The sequence below is a fragment of the Ascochyta rabiei genome, chromosome 15 (genome assembly GCF_004011695.2).
Source record: "Ascochyta rabiei chromosome 15, complete sequence".
In the NCBI taxonomy this organism is placed as follows: Eukaryota; Fungi; Ascomycota; class Dothideomycetes; order Pleosporales; family Didymellaceae; genus Ascochyta; species Ascochyta rabiei.
The window spans coordinates 761,603-781,697 of NC_082419.1; the positions used below are offsets into that span (position 1 = coordinate 761,603).

At 57.6% G+C, this 20,095-nt stretch overlaps 7 protein-coding genes across 8 annotated transcripts, besides 23 other annotated features; 3 read left to right on the top strand and 4 right to left on the bottom strand.

The window, feature by feature from the left end:
- Positions 1-148: 148 nt before the first annotated feature.
- EKO05_0008713 (uncharacterized protein) lies at positions 149-721 on the bottom strand (the record flags this gene model as incomplete). The annotated part of the gene is made up of 2 exons (XM_038941785.1): positions 149-622; positions 695-721. The coding sequence occupies 2 exons, from the start codon at positions 719-721 to the stop codon at positions 149-151; spliced, it is 501 nt and encodes a 166-aa protein (XP_038796252.1).
- Positions 354-402: a tandem repeat.
- Positions 722-1,160: 439 nt separating the features above from the next.
- Positions 1,161-1,207: a tandem repeat.
- A 270-nt stretch (positions 1,208-1,477) lies between these two features.
- Positions 1,478-1,537: a tandem repeat.
- Positions 1,538-1,689: 152 nt separating this feature from the next.
- Positions 1,690-7,063, top strand: EKO05_0008714 (uncharacterized protein; the record flags this gene model as incomplete). Its single annotated transcript, XM_038941594.1, has 2 exons — positions 1,690-6,189; positions 6,239-7,063. The coding sequence occupies 2 exons, from the start codon at positions 1,690-1,692 to the stop codon at positions 7,061-7,063; spliced, it is 5,325 nt and encodes a 1,774-aa protein (XP_038796253.1).
- Positions 2,039-2,060: a tandem repeat.
- Positions 2,356-2,388: a tandem repeat.
- Positions 4,789-4,826: a tandem repeat.
- Positions 6,756-6,807: a tandem repeat.
- A 252-nt stretch (positions 7,064-7,315) lies between the features above and the next one.
- Positions 7,316-7,345: a tandem repeat.
- A 117-nt stretch (positions 7,346-7,462) lies between these two features.
- Positions 7,463-7,498: a tandem repeat.
- Positions 7,499-7,631: 133 nt separating this feature from the next.
- Positions 7,632-7,730: a tandem repeat.
- A 2-nt stretch (positions 7,731-7,732) lies between these two features.
- Positions 7,733-7,751: a tandem repeat.
- Positions 7,752-7,788: a tandem repeat.
- A 664-nt stretch (positions 7,789-8,452) lies between these two features.
- On the bottom strand, positions 8,453-9,385 carry EKO05_0008715 (uncharacterized protein; the record flags this gene model as incomplete). Its single annotated transcript, XM_038946608.1, has 1 exon — positions 8,453-9,385. One exon carries the CDS (start codon positions 9,383-9,385, stop codon positions 8,453-8,455), a length of 933 nt encoding a protein of 310 aa, XP_038796254.1.
- Positions 9,386-9,674: 289 nt separating this feature from the next.
- On the bottom strand, positions 9,675-10,568 carry EKO05_0008716 (uncharacterized protein; the record flags this gene model as incomplete). The annotated part of the gene is made up of 2 exons (XM_038941804.1): positions 9,675-10,470; positions 10,534-10,568. The coding sequence occupies 2 exons, from the start codon at positions 10,566-10,568 to the stop codon at positions 9,675-9,677; spliced, it is 831 nt and encodes a 276-aa protein (XP_038796255.1).
- Positions 9,735-9,786: a tandem repeat.
- Positions 10,265-10,289: a tandem repeat.
- Positions 10,370-10,413: a tandem repeat.
- A 7-nt stretch (positions 10,569-10,575) lies between the features above and the next one.
- Positions 10,576-10,606: a tandem repeat.
- Positions 10,607-10,639: 33 nt separating this feature from the next.
- Positions 10,640-10,669: a tandem repeat.
- Positions 10,670-11,331: 662 nt separating this feature from the next.
- Positions 11,332-11,391: a tandem repeat.
- Positions 11,392-11,449: a tandem repeat.
- Positions 11,450-11,490: a tandem repeat.
- Positions 11,464-11,519: a tandem repeat.
- Positions 11,520-11,559: 40 nt separating this feature from the next.
- EKO05_0008717 (uncharacterized protein) lies at positions 11,560-15,344 on the top strand (the record flags this gene model as incomplete). 2 transcript variants are annotated; one of them, XM_038941791.1, is made up of 4 exons in its annotated part: positions 11,560-12,050; positions 12,099-12,154; positions 12,227-14,582; positions 14,633-15,344. In XM_038941791.1, the coding sequence occupies 4 exons, from the start codon at positions 11,560-11,562 to the stop codon at positions 15,342-15,344; spliced, it is 3,615 nt and encodes a 1,204-aa protein (XP_038796256.1). The 2 variants fall into 2 exon arrangements, with proteins under 2 accessions (XP_038796256.1, XP_059493343.1); XM_059637360.1 differs by lacking the exon at positions 12,099-12,154 and having other exon boundaries at positions 11,560-12,025.
- A 513-nt stretch (positions 15,345-15,857) lies between these two features.
- Positions 15,858-15,898: a tandem repeat.
- A 48-nt stretch (positions 15,899-15,946) lies between these two features.
- On the top strand, positions 15,947-17,167 carry EKO05_0008718 (uncharacterized protein; the record flags this gene model as incomplete). The annotated part of the gene is made up of 1 exon (XM_038946609.1): positions 15,947-17,167. The coding sequence occupies one exon, from the start codon at positions 15,947-15,949 to the stop codon at positions 17,165-17,167; it is 1,221 nt and encodes a 406-aa protein (XP_038796257.1).
- Positions 16,954-17,015: a tandem repeat.
- Positions 17,168-17,633: 466 nt separating the features above from the next.
- Positions 17,634-19,152, bottom strand: EKO05_0008719 (uncharacterized protein; the record flags this gene model as incomplete). Its single annotated transcript, XM_038941652.1, has 5 exons — positions 17,634-17,912; positions 17,964-18,283; positions 18,331-18,784; positions 18,830-19,083; positions 19,134-19,152. 5 exons carry the CDS (start codon positions 19,150-19,152, stop codon positions 17,634-17,636), a joined length of 1,326 nt encoding a protein of 441 aa, XP_038796258.1.
- Between the last annotated feature and the right edge of the window lie 943 nt (positions 19,153-20,095).

The following is a 20,095-nucleotide window of genomic DNA, read 5'->3' on the forward strand; positions in this document are numbered from 1 at the left end:
GATGATGCTTAAAAGAAAAGTCTAGTTTGGCGTTTCTAGTGCTGTAAAGGTGGTATGTGGCCGTCTTTGGGTCTCCAGCGGAAGAAGACGCGCAAGTACAATGTCATCAACGCAACCAGCCCAGGCCCAAGCTGAGTGAGTGCCATGCTCAACGCCTCGAGCGAGACAAACTGCGCCTCGTATCGTCGACACCCTCCTCATCCTCACTATCATCCTTGAACCCCTGCTCCAGCTCCCTGCCCAGGCGTCTCTCCTCATCCACCAGGCTCCGGCGCTGCTCCAGAGCCTCCCTCCGGCGCTGCTCCAGAGCCTCCCTCCGGCGCTCGTCGATGGGATCAAAGCCGACCATGCCCTCGCCCTCGTCGTCGTCAAAGTCGGACGAGTCGTCGTCGTCGTCGTCGTGCACGTGGATGGGCGGCTGGCGGGTCCAGGTCGAGGGCATGAACAGGGCGTACAGGGCGTCGGAGAGGGTGGTGCGCCAGGTGGTGGCGTGGGTGGAGAGGGTGGTGGGCATGGGCAGGTACTGGCTGTAGCGGGTGCGGTGGCGGCGGATAAAGGGGAGGATTAGGAGGGTTGCCGAGAGGTAGAGGGCGAGGGCGATGAAGAGGGGGGTGAGGATGGCCTGGAAGGGGGGTGGTGGTTAGTGATAGCTCACGTGGCAGTCGTGTGTGGCCGTGGTGTGTGGTCTACGTACCCGCAGGAAATGCGCGAAGCCTGCCATGTCGCAGGCACTGTCAAGAGCCGTCTCTCAAAGACGTCTGACGGTGTCTGCTGGGTGCTGGGTGCTGGGTGCTGGTGTCCTTTATGCCGGCGCTGACGCAGCCTTGAGGGGCTGAGGGCAACAAGTCGTGCTCTTTGCCCTGGAGATGGTGCAGGCGGTATATACACAGCAAACTCGTCCACTAGGCCGGCACTGCACGCCGACACGCACGGCAGAGGTTGGTGGGCGAGGCATGGCAACCAGGCGGGCCATGGCTGAGGTTGACCTTCCCTGCCAATCGGACTCGCCAGCGCCCCGTTCGCAGGCGCAAGCCACAAGCACGCGCCCGACGACTAGGGCTAGGGGCATGTCTCAGGAGAAGACGGCAGACTGCGAACCCCACGCCGCGAAACACGGTGGAGCAGACCTTCCTGCACGCTCCCTCTGTTCACCACCCAGCCTGCGCACTGCTACTGCCACTGCCACTGCCACTGCCACTGCCACTGCACAGGGACACTGGGCACGTGCGAGTGAAAGTATTCGGTGCATGCAGAAGCCATGCACGAGAGCCGCTAGCAACTCGGCCCCTTCCCGCTCCCACCTGCAGCCTGCACCGCCCTCCCTGGACCGAGATTCCTGGATCTTGGATCTTGGAGACCAGGACAAAGAGCCAGGACACGCCACACCCCGCTGCCCCCCTCGTTTCAGCACACGTGAGCCTGGCCAGGCCGCAACCCTCTGCCTCTCGCCGGCGCACACGAGGGACACGTTGGGCGAAGAGAGAGAGAGAGAGAGAGAGAGAGAGAGAGAGAGAGAGAGAGAGAGAGAGAGAGAGAGGTGACAGAAAGAGAGTGATAAGAAAGCGACAAGAAGAGAGCGCCAAGAGGAGAGCGCCAAGAGGAGAGCGACAAGAAGAGAGCGACCAAAAGAGGAAGAGACAGACAGAGCGCTGTCGACCGTGACCGCACGCAGACGCCGCCGTGCATGCCATGGACAGCAAAGGTCGGCAGTCGTCCACGTCCAAGTTTTTTGGGCGCCGACACAAGGACAAACCCAGCGGCAGTGAGACACGCCCGCCCGCAGCAGAGTCGCCGCCGGGGAGTGCCCATGGCTCGCAGTCGTCACGACACTCGCACCGCCACTCGAGCAGCCAGGCCTCTGCCGACCGCCCCGTGTCTCTGAGCGCAGAGGGCATCTTCGCCAAGGCCGGGCCCATCAGCAACTTCGACTACAACCAGACCGTCGAGCCGCACCACCTCAACAAGGGCGGCGGCGACTTCCACCAGTACCCCGTCTTCGACCCATCTGCCATGCCGCCGAGCAGCTACGACCGCGGAGGCGGCAGCAGCAGCAGCAGCAGAGATGGGCCGCCCCGCCCCCCGCCGCACGCAGGCACCACCATGACCTCGCAGGGCCAGGACCGAGGCGTGAGCATCCAGCAATGGGGCGCCCGCGACAGCAACAGGCCCTCGAACGGCACCAACTCGTACTACGCCGCCGCTGACTCGTCCGCCTACACGCGCGCCTCGTCCGACCAGGCCTCGGTCTACTCCAACGACTCCCGCTCCCGCGGCAACAGCATCTACTACCCCAAGACAAACTCGCAGACCACCTTCTCCTCCATCGGCCTCGATTCGGGCAGTCTGCTGCCCATGGCCACCGCCACCCCGCGCGACTCGCACCGCCACAACCTGCTGCACGCAGGTCAGTCTTCGCCCTTCGGCTCCAACGCAAACCTCGGCCAGAAAGGCTTCGACATCGAGCGCCCGCCAGACCATGTCGTCGAGAAGGAGTTTATGAACCTGATGGTGAAGCGTGGGTGGAAGAGCTTGCCCGAGCAGGCGCGGCGCCAGATGGAGGCATACAAGATCGACAAAAAATGGACGCTCGTGTACCAGGACAAGCTGGCCGAGTTCAAGCACGAAGAGAAGAAGCGCCAGACGCAGCGCAATACCTACGGCGGCGCCAATCCAGACATTCTGATCCGCGCCGAGGAGGAGGGCTCGCCCGAGTGGTACGTCAAGAAGGTCATGGACAACTCCATCACCAACAAGCAGATGTCGAGTCTGGAGATTAGTCTGCGCACCCAGCCCATCGCCTGGGTCCGTGGCTTCATCGAGGCCCAGGGTCAGATTGCCCTGACCAACGTCTTGACCAAGATCAACCGCAGAAAAGGGACAGGCCCCGCACCTCCGCCGAGCGCCTTCAACCAGAAGACCGAGAACGATGTTGAGCGCGAATACGAGATCGTCAAGTGTCTGAAGGCGTTGATGAACAACAAATACGGTGCAGACAATGCCCTGAACCATCCCTCCATCATCCAGGCCTTGGCAGGTTCTTTGATTTCGTCTCGATTAAACACCAGGAAACTCGTGTCAGATGTTCTGACTTTCCTCTGTCACTGGGGAGAGGGTGGAGGCCACGAGAAAGTACTGAACGCACTCGATAACCTCAAGGCGCAGTATGGCGAGAACAGCCGCTTTGACGCTTGGATGCGCGTCGTTGAAGTTACAGTCGATGGTCGCGGCAAAATGGGATCTATGGTCGGCGCTTCAGACGAAGTTCGCAGCGGCGGCATCGGTGTGGAGAACTTGCTGATGGAATATGCCATTGCGACACTGTTCTTCATCAACATGATCGTCGACGCTCCCAAGCGCGACTTGCAGCTCAGGATGCACATTCGAGCCCAGTTCACCGGCTGTGGCCTCAAGCGTATCTTCAAGAAGATGGAGGGCTTCCAGTACGATGTCATCGACAAGCAGATCGAGCAGTACATGGCCAACGAAGCCGTCGACTACGAAGACTTCCTCGAGCGTGAGAACAGCTCCATAGTGGACAGTGTTGATGGCGGCGAGACCAAGGACCTTAACGATCCTTCTCAAATCGCCGACGCCATCATGAACAAGGTTGGCGGCACTCGCGCGCAAGACTACTTCCTGTCTGCCATGCAGCATTTGCTGCTCATCCGAGACACCGAAAGCGAAGACCGCAACAGGATGTTCCAGCTTGTAGATTCGATGCTGAGCTACGTGGCTATGGACCGCCGACTGCCAGACATGGATCTGAAGCAGAGCCTTAACTTCACTGTGCAGTCTTTGCTTGACAAGCTGTACACTGACGGCGAGGCCCGCCAAATTCGGGACGAGGCTAACGCGGCACGGCAAATTGCCGACTCTGCCATCGCTGAGCGCGATGAAGTCAAAGCAGAGCTGGAGCTGGGCGCAGATGGCCTGGTGCAGAAGTTGCAGAAGCAGGTGGCAGAACAACAACGCATCATTGATCTTCGCGGCAGGCAGGTTGAGCAGATGAAGGCTGAGCTTGCAGAGATGCAAAGGATTCGAGCGCAGGAGCTGCAGCGCAACGAGCTGGAGACACGTGAGCTGTATCTCATGCTCAGAGATGCCCAGGATGTCGCTGCTTCAGCATCCAAGAAAACCGGCAACGAGGGTCTAGGCGCCTCGGATCCTGCGCAGATGCAGGGCATCATGGATCGTGAGCGCCTTATGAACAGACTCGAGATCCAGCTCCAGCGTGCTAAAACACAGGCTACGCTTGAGGGCAAGACCCTTCAAATGCAGCCAAGTGAGAAGCTGAGGGAGCTTAGAGAGAAGATGGATGGTGCCATGGGCGAGATGCCAGAGGATTACGGCGACGGACTTCAGCCTAACTCGTTCGGTTCTGTACGAGCAAAGAGTGGCGTGCCTCGCAGGAAGCCCGTTCCTGGCGGAGCTGCCGGCGATGATGAGATCATGTACGATGTCAACGAGGATGATGAGGACGTGGTTATTGAGAAGCCGCGTCTTGTTCAGATGCACAAGCCAAAGCTCAGCGCCTCCGCAGCCAACGCACTCATGGGCGAGATTGCTTCCACTGTTCCAAAATACAGCGGCGACGAAGGAGAGGCCAATGGCGCCCCCACTGCATCGATACCACCTCCACCACCGCCGCCTCCCGGCGCTCTTGGTTTCCCTGCTGGTCCCCCTGGTGCTTCTGGAATACCACCCCCTCCGCCACCACCTCCCGGTGCTCTTGGCTTCCCTGCTAACATACCTCCTCCGCCGCCTATGCCCGGCACTAATGCTAATATCCCTCCACCTCCGCCCCCACCTCCGCCCCCACCTCCGCCAGGCAAGCTTGGCTTTGGACCGCCAGGTATCCCACCGCCTCCGCCAATGCCCGGCGCTCCTCCGATGCCAGGCGATGGCAGCATGCCACCTCCACCACCCCCGCCGCCTATGCCTGGTATGAAGCGACCTGGCTTCCTCAACAAGGGCTCCTTCAACGCTGCGCCATCTATGGCCTTGTCAGGACCTCGGCCGAAGAAGAAGATGAAGGCTCTTCATTGGGACAAAGTCGACTCGCCGAGCTCGACTGTATGGGCCACTCACGGCCTCACTGCAGAAGAGAAGGAAGAGAAGTACCAGGAACTGTCCAAGAAGGGTGTACTCGATGAAGTCGAGAAGCTCTTCTTGGCTAAGGAGATCAAGGCAATCGGCAAGAAGAACTCAAAGAAAGAGGAGAAGAAACAGGTCATCTCCCGCGACCTCATGCACAACTTCCAGATCAGCATGGCGAAGTTCTCGTCGTACTCGGTTGAAGACTTGGTGCAGATGATCATCCACTGTGATACGAAAATCTTGGATGACAACGTTGTCATGGAGTTTTTGCAGAAGAACGATTTCTGCGACATTCCCGACAACACCGCCAAGCTGATGGCGCCGTACTCGAAAGACTGGACTGGACCCAATGCTGGCGAAAGCAAGCGCGAGCAAGACCCTAACGAGCTCACACGAGAGGATCAGATCTACCTGTACACGGCCTACGAACTTCACTTCTACTGGAAGAGCAGGATGAGGGCGCTCGCACTCACGCGCACGTACGAGCACGAGTATGATGAGATATCGAACAAACTTCTCGAAATCTCGCGTGTTGCGGACAGTCTGAGGAGCTCGTCCAGCCTGATCAGTGTTTTGGGATTGATCCTGGACATCGGTAACTTCATGAACGACGCCAACAAGCAGGCCAATGGTTTCAAGCTTTCTACGCTGTCTCGACTGGGTATGCTGAAGGACGACAAGAACGAGTCTACTTTTGCCGATGTGGTTGAGCGTATTGTGCGCAACCAGTATCCTGGCTGGGAAGGCTTCACCGACGAGATCAGTGGTGTCATCACGGCACAGAAGATCAACGTAGAGCAGCTGCAAACTGACGCGAAGAAGTACATCGACAACATAAAGAACATACAGATGTCGCTCGACGCAGGTAACCTCTCTGACCCGAGCAAGTTCCACCCCGAGGACAAGGTCTCCATTATCGTGCAGCGAAGCATGAAGGAAGCCAGGAGAAAGGCAGAACAACTGCAAGTCTTCCTCGAGGATATGCAGAAGAGCTACGACGACATCATGGCATTCTATGGCGAAGACCCTACCGACGACTCCTCGCGCCGCGATTTCTTCGCCAAGCTGGCCAACTTCGTTCAGGAGTGGAAGGTACGTTGCCTGTCAATCCAACACAATCTACACGCTAACCACACTACAGAAATCCAAAGAGAAGAACACCTCTCTCGAGGAGCAACACCGCCGCAACGAAATATCTATGCGTCGCAAACAACAGGCTGCCGGCCCCCTCTCCCCAGCCTCCACTTCCGACGACGGCGCACCCAAGTCTCCCGCTAGCACTGGAGCCATGGACGACCTCCTCCAGAAACTGCGGGCTGCGAAGCCCGAAGCGCGAGACCAACGCGATCGCCGCCGTCGTGCGCGCCTCAAGGACCGCCACCAGGTGCGCGTTGCGTCGGGGCAGCAGATCCCCGAAATCGGCGTCAACGTCGAAGACGACGGATCTGTCGTGGGAGAAGAGAGCGAAGGCAGTGCGGATCCAGCGAAGCTGCTCAGCCCAACAAGCGAGACGAACGAGAGCGAGACAGTCTCGATAGGCACTGTCACGAGCCCAACAGCGCTGGGAGCAGATGTAGCAGACCGCGCGGCTGCCATGCTTGAGGGCCTGCAGAGACCTGACGCAATGAACAAGGACGGCAGCCTTTCCGTACGCCGACGACGCGAGTCTGCCGACTCGGAGCGCGAGCGGCGACGCAGACGCAGACAGCAAGCCACCAGCAAAGCGAGCGAGGACGGCGGGCTCATGAGCCCCAGCATTCCCGAGGAAAGAGAAATCGACGGCGCGAGCGACGCGGGCGGTAGCATCGCCGGCGACCGGCCTGGCACACGCGATGGCACCGCCGACGACCGACCCGTCACCCGCGGCAGCGACGACATGCCCACCACACCGACGACGGTCGTCGTACCGCCCAGCCCGGAGCAAAAGGGGCGGGATCTCCCCACGCCGCCCCCCGATGAGGCGTGATGGCCGTTACAGTTGAATTGTTGTTATCAAGTCGTACCCGAGGCCTGTTTGCGTTTGGGGCGTTGAACCATTGGACTTTGGAAGCCTGTAGTTTTTGATATGCTGCCTGTTGATGAGAGAAAGAAGGGAAGCAAGGGAGGATAAACCGTCTGACGTTTTCGCAAATACCCGTTCCGTTGCTTATTGGGACATAGACTCTCCATGTAATACAATACCTCTTCTTCTGTTTTTACCTTTACACTTTTTCTTTTGCTTCTTCTTCTTCTTCTTCTTCTTCTTCTTGGTGGCGCTGTAGAGGGCCGCCGCGGTGAATACGTCTTTCGCGCCCTACAAAGAAAGGCATGATGCGCTCCACCAGCGCCCAATCCAGGGCTGTCGTCGTGGGCGTTGCGGCGAGGCCGATGAGCGAGGCCGATGAGCGAGGCCGATGAGCGAGGTGCTTGTGCGCGGGGAGAGGTGGGAGGTGGGAGGTGCTGGGTGGTGGCTCCGCAGAGGAGGAAGGTTGTTGCCGAGAGGGTGGACGGGTGGGGGAGTGGTGGGTGTCTGGAGAGGGACGGCAATGTTTTAATTTTCTTTTCTTTTCTTTTCTTTTCTTTTCTTTTCTTTTCTTTTCTTTTCTTTTCTTTTCTTTTCTTTTCTTTTCTTTTCTATTCTTTTCTATTCTTTTGCGGTTGTTTGGCCGTTTTTGTTGGTTGGTTTGTTGGTTTGGTCTTGCTTTGTTTGGTGGAGAGGAGGTGGATTGACGGTGTAGGTGGTGTGGTGGGTATTGAGGTGCTGTGTACGCGCATGATGGGCTCCTGCATCGTTGGTCTGTTGCTTAGCGGGTACGTGGATATGGAAGAAGTAGGGTTTGCAAGTGCACCTCAAGTCGCAATAAGATGAACAGATGAATGACTTGTTTCTCTCTACCTCTCCTTCTCTGGTCAACAACCGCACCTACGAAACACAGACACAAACAGACGTACGTGACATGCTCGTACAGATACCACCCGCCAAGCACTCCACCCCGCACGAAAGGCATGCGTGCGCACGGGACCCCGGCTCACCGGTACGCGCCAAGCACACCACAAACCCAGCGCGTCGGAGTGGACGCCGCCCTTTTTGTCGGCGGTGCGGCGTTGTGGCGGTCCGGTGATGAGGGGCCGAGCATGGAGATGGAGATTCAAGCTCCGAGGGCGCAGCTGGGTTCGAAGTGTAGGTAGATGGCTGAGAAGGGGTTTGTGGGGGCTGTACACTTGTGTGGTGTTGTTTTTTCTACTTTATGCGCAGTATCAATGGTGGGTCAGAGTGTTTGGTTGAGGGGGAGGAAAGGATGTGGCAGTGTAGTCGACTTTCCGATTGTATTTCTTGTATCTGGGAGATGTGGAAAACGACTCGTCCGTCGCAAGCTCAAACCGCTTCCTGGTGAACGACCGCCTGCGCTGCAAAGCTGCTCAACACCTTGTCGACCGCTGCCAGGCTCGTGGTGCGCATGTCCATCCGCCAGTTCGGGTGCTGGTGCGGCTTGACAGGCGTCTTGTCGTCGCTGGCGTCGTACTGGTATAGCTCTAACCGCGGCCCGAAGAACAGCATGCCGTGGCCCTGGTCGACACGACCGATTACGCCGAGCAGGTCACTTAGCACGTCGCCGCGGACAATCTCATTGTCTCGCGACCAGCGGTAGAACGTAGCAAGGTCGTCGAGCATAACGACGAGACCTGTGTGCGTGCGGTACTCGGACGTCCCGACCCCTTTGACGCGCTGCTTGACGACAAAGGCGGCCATGTTGTGGAGGCCGATTGAGTGCCATGGTGCCTCATACGAGCAGTGGATGGTGGTTGCTTTGGTGGGGCGCTTCGGCTTCTTCAATGGAGGAGTATCGGGGTCAGAGTCAGGCTCATCGCTCTTTTTGAGCCTGAAATTTATGCCATAGTCTGAGAAGGGGCCCAAAGCTGCCGGCTCGACCAGATAGTCTTGAGATTCGGGATAGTGGCGCTGGAGCAGGGCATGGGCAAGGGCTTTGGCATGCTGCATGTGCGCGGACGTCTCGCTGATAGGGTGTGCATAGCTGGCGTGGTAGGCATCGTACAGCGTCTGGTCATCGACAGGCAGAGAAGATTTCTCCTCGGGTTCCGTCTCAGGTGGTGTTTCTGTCACTGCATGAGGGCCTGTCGCTGGAGTGGTATGTGTAGTGTGCTCGACAGACGTCGACCGGGCGGGTTCCGGTATCTCAGTGGGTTGGTCTGGCTCGCTGTCGTAAGGACCAAAGAGGCTGTCACCGGCTCTCATGTCTGGGACAGCGTCGTTCGGACCCGTGTCTGTGGGAAGGGTGTGTGGTTCCATGTCGCCAGCGGTGAGTGGAGTGGGTATGTGAAGGGTGTTTGCTCGAGTGGACTTGCAAGCTTAGGAGGGTGGTCGTGTGATGGATGCAAACGAGTAGACGGCGAGATGTCTAGAGGTACAAACACGGCGAGTACAGCTCCCTTGGCGCTGAAAGAGTCTGGTTGCCTCCTGAGGTGAATGCCTGCCGCAAACTCCAGGTGAAAGTGAGATTGGACTCGTCCTTTTCTCGGCACTCTTCCACTCCGCTTATCCGTGGAATGACTGCGCTGTAAAGGAGGCTTGATAGCCCTCAATCCTGCATGCTTGTGTCTGCATCGCCTGGTATCTGTTCAATCGAGGCCTCTGCTGTGCCTTCGCCCTCGACCTTCTTCGCCTGCGCCTTGGCCTTCTTCTTGACCTTCTTCTCCCTGTTACGCCTGGTCCTCTTCTCGCGCTCGGCTTCTTCCTTCTCGGCGGCCAGCTTGGCCCTCTCGTCCTGCTTTTCCTTGTTGGCCTGCTTCTTCTTCCTCAGTGCAATGCGTGCCTTCTTGCCCTTGCGTGTTCGCTTGTGGTCCTTGTCTTGTACGGTGGCCAACACTGGGGGGTGTCCAACGAGGACTGCCTTCTTCATGCCGGCTGGTGTGAGGGTGCGCACCTTCCAGGGCAGGGCACAGGCGGGCCAGGGCAGTCGCGACAGCTCCAGCACGGTGTGCCCATCGATGGCAGAGGCCTGCAGCGCCAGCTCTTCGTCGCTGGTGGGCTCGTCGGCAAAGTAGTAGCTCTTGGGCTTCTTCAGCAAGAAGCCTGATCCGTCTCCCTTATCCAAGCCAGGCGAGGTGAGCCTGACTTTCGAGGTCGACGGGGCAGCGTTGGCTGGGGCGGCGAACAGGCGCAGTTCTGCCTCGTCCTCGTCCTCGTCCTCGTCGCTCTGGACTGCATCGGGGGCATCAGCAGCATCGTGCTCGGCGGTGGTGAAGGTGAATTCGGTAGCTATGCGCTGGCGCAGGAGGTCTTGGAGGTCTTGGATGTCTTGGAGGTCTTGGATGTCTCGAGCTGGCGTCGATGGCGGGGACTCGTGTGGCGATCGAAGGTCGTCGCGGCGCACCCTTGCTCGGCGATGCAGATTAGCGGGGCGCAGAGGAGATGAGTGGCATGAGCATGGCAATTACCGTTTGGCGCTAGACAGGTCGAAGATGGAAGTCATAGCTGGGTGCGTCTGCAGTGCGGGTGCGTCTGCGTCTGGACTGGGAAGCGCAGTCTAGATGGTGAAAGGATGTCGGCGTCGGTCGTCGGTCGTCGTCGACGATATGCACGGGCTCATGTCAGAATCGTTCAATCGTTAGTCCCAGGCCGTGGCCACGAGGGCGGAAGCAGCCGCCGAGCAAGAGCAGCAGGGGTCCCGCCGGCTGGCGTAGCCGTGATGAAAACCGTGCGAGCCGCGGACAGGCGGTTGAGAAAAGATTGCACGCGGCGGTCCACATTGATGAATTCAATCAAAACGGTTACTAAGATGAATAAAACCTGGTAGTAATTTGAACAAAACCCGTTACTACGTTGAATAAAAAGGGGCGCTCCACGCTGAACGTCGACGATGATGAGAATGGCGGCACTGGTCGTCTTTGTGCATGGCGCTGGCGTCGACTCGGACTGACGGACTGGCGGGCTAGCCGCACGCAGCTGGGCCTCGGCCTGTTCCAGCGGTGGCGCAGTGGCGAAACGGGCGGGCGCATGGCACGGCTGTCGACGACGCTCGTCCAGACCACCTCCGATGCCGAAGGAGCGCATTTGCCTTGTAGTCTTTTACCATGTTGTTGATGCTGCTGCTGTCTTAAGCGACATGGCGTGCCCACAACGGGCTAGCAGTGGATGCCCTGCCCTGTCATGCCTGCGTTCCGCGGACATCAGCACACACGCGGCCCCATCGTGGGCAGTGTGATTCGAGCTGACTTGCCCTTGACTGTTTATCGGTCTGTCGGTCTGTCGGTCTGTCAGTCTGTCTGTCGGTCTGTCTGTCAGTCAGTCTGTCAGTCCGTCTCTCGCTTTGTCCGTCTCTCTCTCCGTCCGTCCCTCTCTCCGTCCGTCCGTGTCTGTCTGCACCAGTCGTCGACGTCGTCCTTGTCTGTCTGCACCAGTCGTCGACATCGTCCTTGTCGTCACGTCACCCTCAGACCATGCCACGGTGAAGAGCGCGCACCATGCCCATACTGTCCTGGCCCGAGGCGGCTCGAGAGCGCGACCTGCAGCGATACTACCGCCCATGGCTCGACGCGCAGAGCCTCGTCGACAGCTCCGTTGGCATCGGGGAGACGGGCCTTGCCCGCGCTGGCTACCAACCCAAGGCCTCGCGCGACAAGAGCCTGACGGCCTTTGCCCAGCTCGCCGCCTTCCGCCTCGACGTGCGCCGCTGCATGGTGTCGCTGATCGACTCGAACCGCCAGTACATCCTCGCCGAAGCCACCAAGACGGTCTCGCTCTTCGCCCCGCAGGCTGAACACCCCGACGACGATGTCTGGCTGGGCAACGCTGTCCTGAACAAGACCGACGCCGTCTGCTACCACACCTTCGCCTCGACCTACACCGCCAAGGAAGAGAACGGCGACACCACCACGGCCGAGTGCTTGGTGATCCCGGACTGCCGGTTGGATCCTCGCTTCGCCGACCGTGATTATGTGAAGAGCGAACCAGGGTAAACTCCGCCCAAACTGTCCTACTCAACCCTCGCTCAACTATCTAGGGTTCGATTCTACTGCGGCGTACCCATTATAACACGCGCCGGACACCGCATTGGTGGTACGCTCCTCCAATTCGCATTCCAAATGCCACTGCCACGCCACTGCCATTGCTCTGCTGACACCGCTGCAGTCTACGCCGTCTCCGATGAACGCCCCCGCGATGGCATCAGCGCCGCAGATATGCGATTCATGCAGGATGTCGCCGCCGCCGTCATGGAGCACCTCGAGCTCGCAAAGGACAGCGACGACCGCATCAAGGGCGAGCGCATGGTGCGCGGATTGCAGCAGTTCATCGAGCGCTCCTCGGTCGCCGACATGCGCGACGAAGCCGGGCCCAGATTGTCCACCATGGAGCGCCAGACAGAGAACGCCCGGCTCCAGACCCTCGAGGAAGACGACGCCCCGGGCACCACCACCCCCTCGACTCACTCCAAGCACGCCCAGCGCAAGGCCCACACCGACTCCGACACGGCCCGCATCTTCCACAGAGCCGCCCGCATCATGCGCCAGTCCACCATGGCCGACGGCGTTTGTTTTTTTGACACGTCTGCCGCTGGTATCAAGGGCGGTCTCTACGACGACGGAGACTCGGATGCTAGCAGCGACGACAGCGTTACGAACAACACCACCGACTTTGACACGGCCGACTCGGCCGCAACCACCAGACGCCGCCGCCGTCAAAAAGTCGCTTTCGCCATAGACGCTGCTGACCAAAAAGCTGCTGCCTCGGAGGCAGACAGCAAGCCTTGCCCCGTCATCGGTCTTTCGCTGCGCCAGAGCACGGCCAACGCAACCCAAAAAGACTTTGCCTTCAACGAAGCAGCCATGGAACGCTACATCCACCGTTATCCCTTTGGCAAGTTTTTCAACTACAACGAGGACGGTGCCGGCATCAACTCGAGCGACGAGAAGTCGGAGCGCTCCGAAACAGACCAGTCCGATCGCACCCAAACCTCGCCCACAGGCGCCCCCAGGAGGCGGAAGCGGAGAGAGCGATTCATCCCTACCGAGTTCCTCAAGGTGCTGCCCAACGTCCGGACGCTCATCTTCTTGCCCCTGTGGGACCCATCGTCGGAGCGTTGGGTCGCAGGAGGCTTCATCTGGACCACGCAAGCCGGGAGGCTGATGAGCCCGGAGAACGAGCTGCCCTACCTCCAGGCCTTTGGGAACAGCATCACAAGTGAAGTAGCACGCCTGAGCGCGCAGAAGGCGGATCGCGCCAAGACCACCTTCATTGCTTCCATCTCCCACGAGCTTCGGTCGCCCCTTCACGGCATCCTCGGGTCCGTCGAGTTCCTCCGCGACACAGTCGCCTCAGCGTACCAGGCCTCGTTGGTCTCTTCTATTGAGACCTGTGGCAAGACGCTGCTAGACACCATCGACCACGTCCTGGATCATGCAAAGATCAACAAGCTGCGTAACACGAGCGTACGCAAGAACAAGCGGGGCGCCGAAGGCCGAACGAGGAGGCTGCCATCCGATAACTCGATCCTTGGCGTCACAGCCGACTTCGACCTGGCTCAGTTGGTCGAAGAAGTCTGCGATACCGTCTGCGCCGGACACACCTTCCGTCAAACCCACAGGACCAACGTAGTGGCAACAGACATCCACACGGAAACCATCGGCGTGAGCGGAGCAACAGGCGAAGACAACCCTACGGCCAAGGACGGCACACTTGTTGTTGGCAAAGACAACCGATCTGTCGTCGTCTCGCTGATCGTAGCGCCCTATGTCAGCTGGGCTGTCCGCTCACAGCCCGGTGCCTTGCGCAGAATCGTCATGAACCTCATCGGCAACGCTCTGAAGTATACCGACTCTGGCTTTGTGGCTCTCAATCTAGTCCAGTCCGGCAACACTGCGCACCACATCAACCTGTCCCTGACGGTGGAAGACTCCGGCCGCGGCATGTCTCCCGAGTTCCAGAAGACAAAGCTCTTCTCGCCCTTTAGCCAAGAAGATCCATTCGCATCTGGCACTGGACTGGGGCTCAGCATCGTCAAACAGATTGTGGAATCTCTCAAGGGCGAAATCCACATAACGAGCACACTGAAGGTTGGTACGAAAATTCTTGTCACCTTGCAGCTGCCCGCCGGTCAGAGCGGGACTACAGTGCATAACCACAACCTTTTGCACGCTCCAGAAGCTCTCAAGGGAGCTTCTGTCAGCATCCTGTGTGAGTGTGACTCTATTGGTGGCGAGCGCGGTATGAAGGTCAAGGAGTCCATGCACAACGCCTGTCAAGGCTTCAACATGGATATCCTAGATATTTACGACCCCAACCTGTCGAACAAAAAGGTCGATTTCCTCTTGACTGATGCACCATCTCTCGATCGACTGCTCCAGGAGTCGAGTTCCAGCTGGGTCAATGAGTCGCCCCTTACCGTGGTCTGTGTCTGCACAGACACTGCTGAGAAGATAGCTTTGGAGAGACGACTTGGCAGACAGATCGATGCTCTGGGTTGGACAGCAGAGGTCCTCACTCAGCCGTAAGTTGCGAACAAACATGCTTTAGAGTCTACAACTAACCACATCCTAGGTGCGGCCCCCGCAAGCTCGCTCGCACGCTTCTCCAATGTCAAAAGCGCGCCTTGAAAGCGAACAGCGAGCGCCACCTGTCCCGTTCCATGACCACGCTTGGCCTACACCATCACCAGACTCTCGCTCCCGGTGCTCTGACCGAGGAGCAGCGCAGCGTGAGTGACAACATCATCGTCCAGTCGCCGAATGGGGATTCCGTCATCACTGCCTTTGGCGCGCCCTCGCCACCGCCTGTCCTTCCTTTTTCCTCGACCATCACACCACCTCAATCCATCACACCTTCCTCTCCAGCGCCGATGGACGGAAACGAGTATTTCAACCCGCATGTTCTACTCGTCGACGACAACGCCATCAATCTCAAGCTCCTCGTTGTGTTTGCGAAGCGGCAAAAGCTACGCTACTGTGAGGCGGTGAACGGGCTCGAGGCGTTCGAGACATACAAATCAGAAGCCTTGTCCACCTCACCGCCGACACGGCCGTTCGACTTCATCTTGATGGACATCAGCATGCCCATCATGGACGGTCTGACGAGCACGAGGAACATTCGCAAGTTTGAGAAGGAACACAACCTGTCACGGAGCCACATCGTGGCCCTGACTGGACTAGCCAGTGCGCAAGACCAGCAAGACGCACAGGATGCCGGCGTGGATATGTATCTTGTCAAGCCCGTCAAGTTTGCCGACATCAAAAGGGTTTTCGGTGCAAGGTGAGGCAGCACAGCATGGAGCAGGTGGAGTTTAGGTAGGCGAGGCACGTTGAATTTTCTCTCTTGGATCAGCATTTCATTGGGCGATCTGCATGGTTAGGTACGAGCATCACGCATCGGAGTTGGTGGGTTGCTGCATTTACGCAGAGTTTCACATGGATCGGTTTATTCCTCTAAAATTTGACGTGCTGGAGTGCACCGTCAGACAATCTAAACTTTCCAAGGTCAGGTAGCTGCTTTCTTCCATCAGTGATCTTCGCTCCGTCATTTGCTCTACACACACGTCATACTCTGGACGACTGGACAAGATTCCGGGGGTGTAAGTATCGTTCGCCACAGGCCTCTAGACGAGTGGTGGAGGCTAACAAAAAAACCCTTGTGGTAGTGCTTGAAGAAGACAGCTGGCTCGACGTAGGAGATTGGGACACTAGAAATTGCTTTCTCGATGTCTTGAGGGTGAGAACAATCGAGAGAGAGACTTGGGGTGTCATGGGACGTAGCAGCATCTGCTTTCCCTTCACCTACTTCACCTCACCTCACCTCACTTCAGCACCACCTGCGCAGCCATGAAACTTCCTATGACCCCCCTTCCCAGCTCCAACCAAGATGTCGCACATGCTCGACTTCCCCCTTCGTCCCCTCCCACCAAATCTCAACTTCCCACCCTACGTAATTTTTGGTATTAACGGCACAGACGTCACCTCCGCCCTCCCACCTCACATCCCACTACAACTCGTCCTACACTTCGCGCCCACACTGCGGAAATGGGTCCTACCCGTCCCAACTCACACATGCCTCCCGCGAAGCGCTATGCAGTATGCACTGCACACACCTTCCGTTGGCATCGACATCCGCGCGCCGATTGAAGCGGCAGGGCTGTGCTGGATACTGACGCGTATGTTGCACCTTGCCGGCATAACGACACGTAGAGAGGCGTTCAATGTGTTTCCCGACCTAATCATCGCACTCGCTATTCACAACGCATGGCTTGCGCTCGAGCTGCCACACGAAGGGCTGACAGGGCTGCATATGCACGTCACCACGCAGCTGCTCATTGGATCGCCAGCGGTAGGTCTGGCAGACATGCAGAGGGTGTGGGCTGCATTCCCCTCCGACTCGAAGGTTGTGTGGGCCATGGGATTGAACTTCACGCAAGCGTGCGCCGAGGGAGGCTACGAAGCCCGCGAAGGGATAGAAATGGCAGCGTGGTTCCAGTCAACAGCCGAGCTCTGGGGGTTTCTTAAAAGTCTGCAGACCGCAACACCAATGCCACTGGCGGATGGAGAGACACAGATCCCGATACTCGCCCCAGAAGAGAAAGAAAAACCCACCACCATCACAGGCCTCCGCACCATCGGCCGCAAAGCAGGGAGAGCCATCAAATCGGCCCTCGTCGCAGCAACCCGCCGACAATCCAACCCAACGCAGCACCAAGCACCACCTCGAGACCCCAGCCCCGCACATCGACGCCAAGCGCGAGAAGGAAGCGATCTTCTCGCCCTAAAACAGCGCTTGCGCAGAACGCAAAGCGATGGTAGCATGCGCTCCCTCGACACCGCTATCTGGATCCCGCGAGAATTCGGTGCTGGAGACGGTGCAGCAGGCGAAAACCCAGAACAGGAAGAAGGACAAGAGGAAGAGGAAGAGGAAGAAAAAGAGGAGGAAAGAGAGACAACTGCTATAACCATGCCCTCCCTCTCTACTCTCCTCAACGACCCCATCAACGATCTCGTCAGCGGCTACGTCAGCAGTCACATCAGCGACGCACTCGAGACTATCCGACGGAGGCGCGAGGCAAGACTTGCAAGAGGTAGATCCTTGGGCTAGGTACTATAGGGACAGTAATTGATGTGGAGGTAGAGGTGGAGGTGAAGCAGTAAGGTGCTAGGTTCCAATACGTAATACACGTTCTCTAGCAAAAGACAGCGACTGCACTGTTGCAGAAGATCCGGCACCACATCTTCTGGCAGAGCAGGCAGTCTGCTAGTCAAGGAAGGGTCTAGGAGAGGGAGGTTGGGGAGTAGGAGGGAAGGGCAATGTGCGGAGAATGGGTAGTGATGGCTTCCGACGTGTCTAGTTGTTTGTGTCGGAAAAGTGCAGACAACGGCATGCAAAAGAATTTAAATTCCTCGCTTGCTTCTAGGCTGCTGGAGCGAGACTACACTGGGCTGGGTATATATGATTTGCCGTCGTGAGCGCTGAGGATGGCTGTAAACAAGACATTACTCTTCGGGACGCCAGGTACACCAATCACTCGAATTCAGTGATATCGGCAGACGACAAAACTCGAAGCTCAAGCCGCGCTGCTCTTCTTGAAGATGTACCTCAAGGCTTTGACGCGCTCCTTGATAGAGCGCTGCTGCGTCACTTCGTACAGCGGCTTGTGCTCTTCCTTGATGTCGTGCTCGTCTTCGTAGTCGACGTGCACGTAGGCTCGCTCCACGTCGGCGAGACCTTCGAGCTTGCGCTGCAGCGTCTGGCTGACGTCGTGGGTGATTTTGAGGGGCAGATTCTCGTCCATGACGATGTCGACTTCGACGTAGTATTTCTGCCCGGCGTGGTAGGCACGGCACTGTGTTTGTATTAACAGCTAGTAAGGCCGTGGCTTGGTGCGGTGGCTTACTGTATCGACCTTTTCGATGCGGTTGTCGTGTGTGACGACCAGGTACGCGAGCTTGGACAAAAACTCTTTCGGGGCGGACTTGCCGACTAGAAGCCAGACGTGGTCGAATGCGTTGGCGGCCCAGGATACAAGGATCAAGAGACCGATGAGGATGGCGCCAATGGGGTCGACATACCAGACGACGCGGCTACCAACAATGGACATGGCAAGACCAAAGGCGTTGACGACAATGTCATTGCGGTGGTCTATAAAAAAGACGTGGACGGAAGGGTAGCGGCGGAAGATGAAGCAGTAGGCGCATAGCGAACCTTTGGCAAAAACTGCATGCCATTAGTGAAGTGCGATGTTTGAGGCAGACACCGCTTACTGGCCACTGCTACGAAAGCAATAGGTATGATGTGAAGTTCTTCGGCCTCTTTAGCACCAGCACCTAGTGCTCGTCCCGACTCGATGATTAGCTGGATGGCGACTGTCGTCATCAAACAGCAGAACATGATGATACCGATAGTTTCTATCCTGGTACGGCCGACGGGATACTTGTAAACGCTTGGCCGTGCTGCCATCCGGCTGGTGACAAGCATGACGCATGAGGACACAAGATCCATAAAGGCATCTGCTGCAGTCGCAAACAGAGATAATGAACCCGTGGAAACTGCGGCGTACATCTGAATTATAAAGAGGCAGAAGTTGACGACAAAGGAAGCATTGACGGCGAACTTCACTTTCGGTCCGTTCTCGATCGTGTCTAGAGCAGCCAACCGCTCCTCGTCTCCACTTTGAAGAAACTGGTCGATCAGTTGGTTTTGCCTTGTGTAGAATTTCTGTTATGGTCAGCGGGAGTGGCTTAGCATGGATGTTCTACATACCTTCATACGTTTCTTGTTGGCCTGAGGATAATCGGCCTTCATCTGTGCCTGGGTTACGTTTGATCGGCGGTGCTTGCCAAGATCCAGCGGATCAGCACTGTTGACAGTGATGGTAGCATTACCCTTGGCGACTTGTGTGGAAGCTGTTGTTGTGCGTGACAGGTGTTGAATAGCATCTACAGGCACTGAGGAAGTGGTGGTGGGGCCTGTTGTCTTGTCGATCACTTGGCTCTGAGACTGCTCATTGGCAGAGGCTGAGTAGATTATCAGTAGCAGAGTCTTTAGACAGCTGCCTGAGACTTACTCTGAGGTTCGGAAAACATTGTCTCCGGTGATACCTAGTACTAGACGTGTGTCGATCGCGGGGCAAGTTGTGTATTGACAGGAAGACATTCATCTCGACATTGGGATAACGAAGTAATAAACAACCACCGAATTTGCCACGGTCCGTCGCTCCGCCCTGAGGAGGCTTATGTTCGAGCCTGGAAGTCATAGTTCGCTTCGAGGCCGCGATGTACTGTGAATTTGCGTGACTCTGTGCAATGGAGGAAAGAGGAAGCGGAGCTTGAAACTCGTTAAGCACCCAGCAGACCTCCTCAAGCAAATCGAGTTACTGCAAATGCCATCTCCAGGCATGCTTAGCCTGATCTTGACACCCCGAGGTGCTTGGCAGCCTGCAGGTGCGGAGGAGCTGGGGTAGCTGCCGTCCTCGACCGAATCGAACCCAAAATTAAATTGGAGCACCAACGGCGCACGAAAAGCTTGGTTGGAGCGACAGAGGCTTCAGAGGGCACAAAAGCAAGAATAGTGGATATGTTGCAGGTTGGCAGTGAAGTGTGACATCTGGGCAGCCGGTGGTGCAGGTTTAACCGCGCACCAATCATGTCATGCGCTAACTCGCTGTGGTGCTCCTGGGAAAACAACAGCATCTTCACACTCCGATGCCAGGTCGATCCACGTTTCGGCCATACTCAGGGCGAAACCCGTTGGAGCTTGGCCAATCACGTCAGGACAAAATGACCCATTGGCTTAGCCGAGGTCGTGCGCCGAGGTTCTCGAACTGGAGTTGCAGCAGAAGGCTTTTTCGACGCGTCAATACTCCTACGCTTCGCAAGCTGTCCCACTCAGTGAAAACAAGACTTGGGCCGCAACAGTGCAAGCCGCATGATTGCGGGCCCTACCCCAGATCTACCTGCGGCGCGCCCAGCCGCCTCCCCAACTTGCCTAGCATGTCAGCCGCTTGCCAACAATCTTGGGAATCACTAC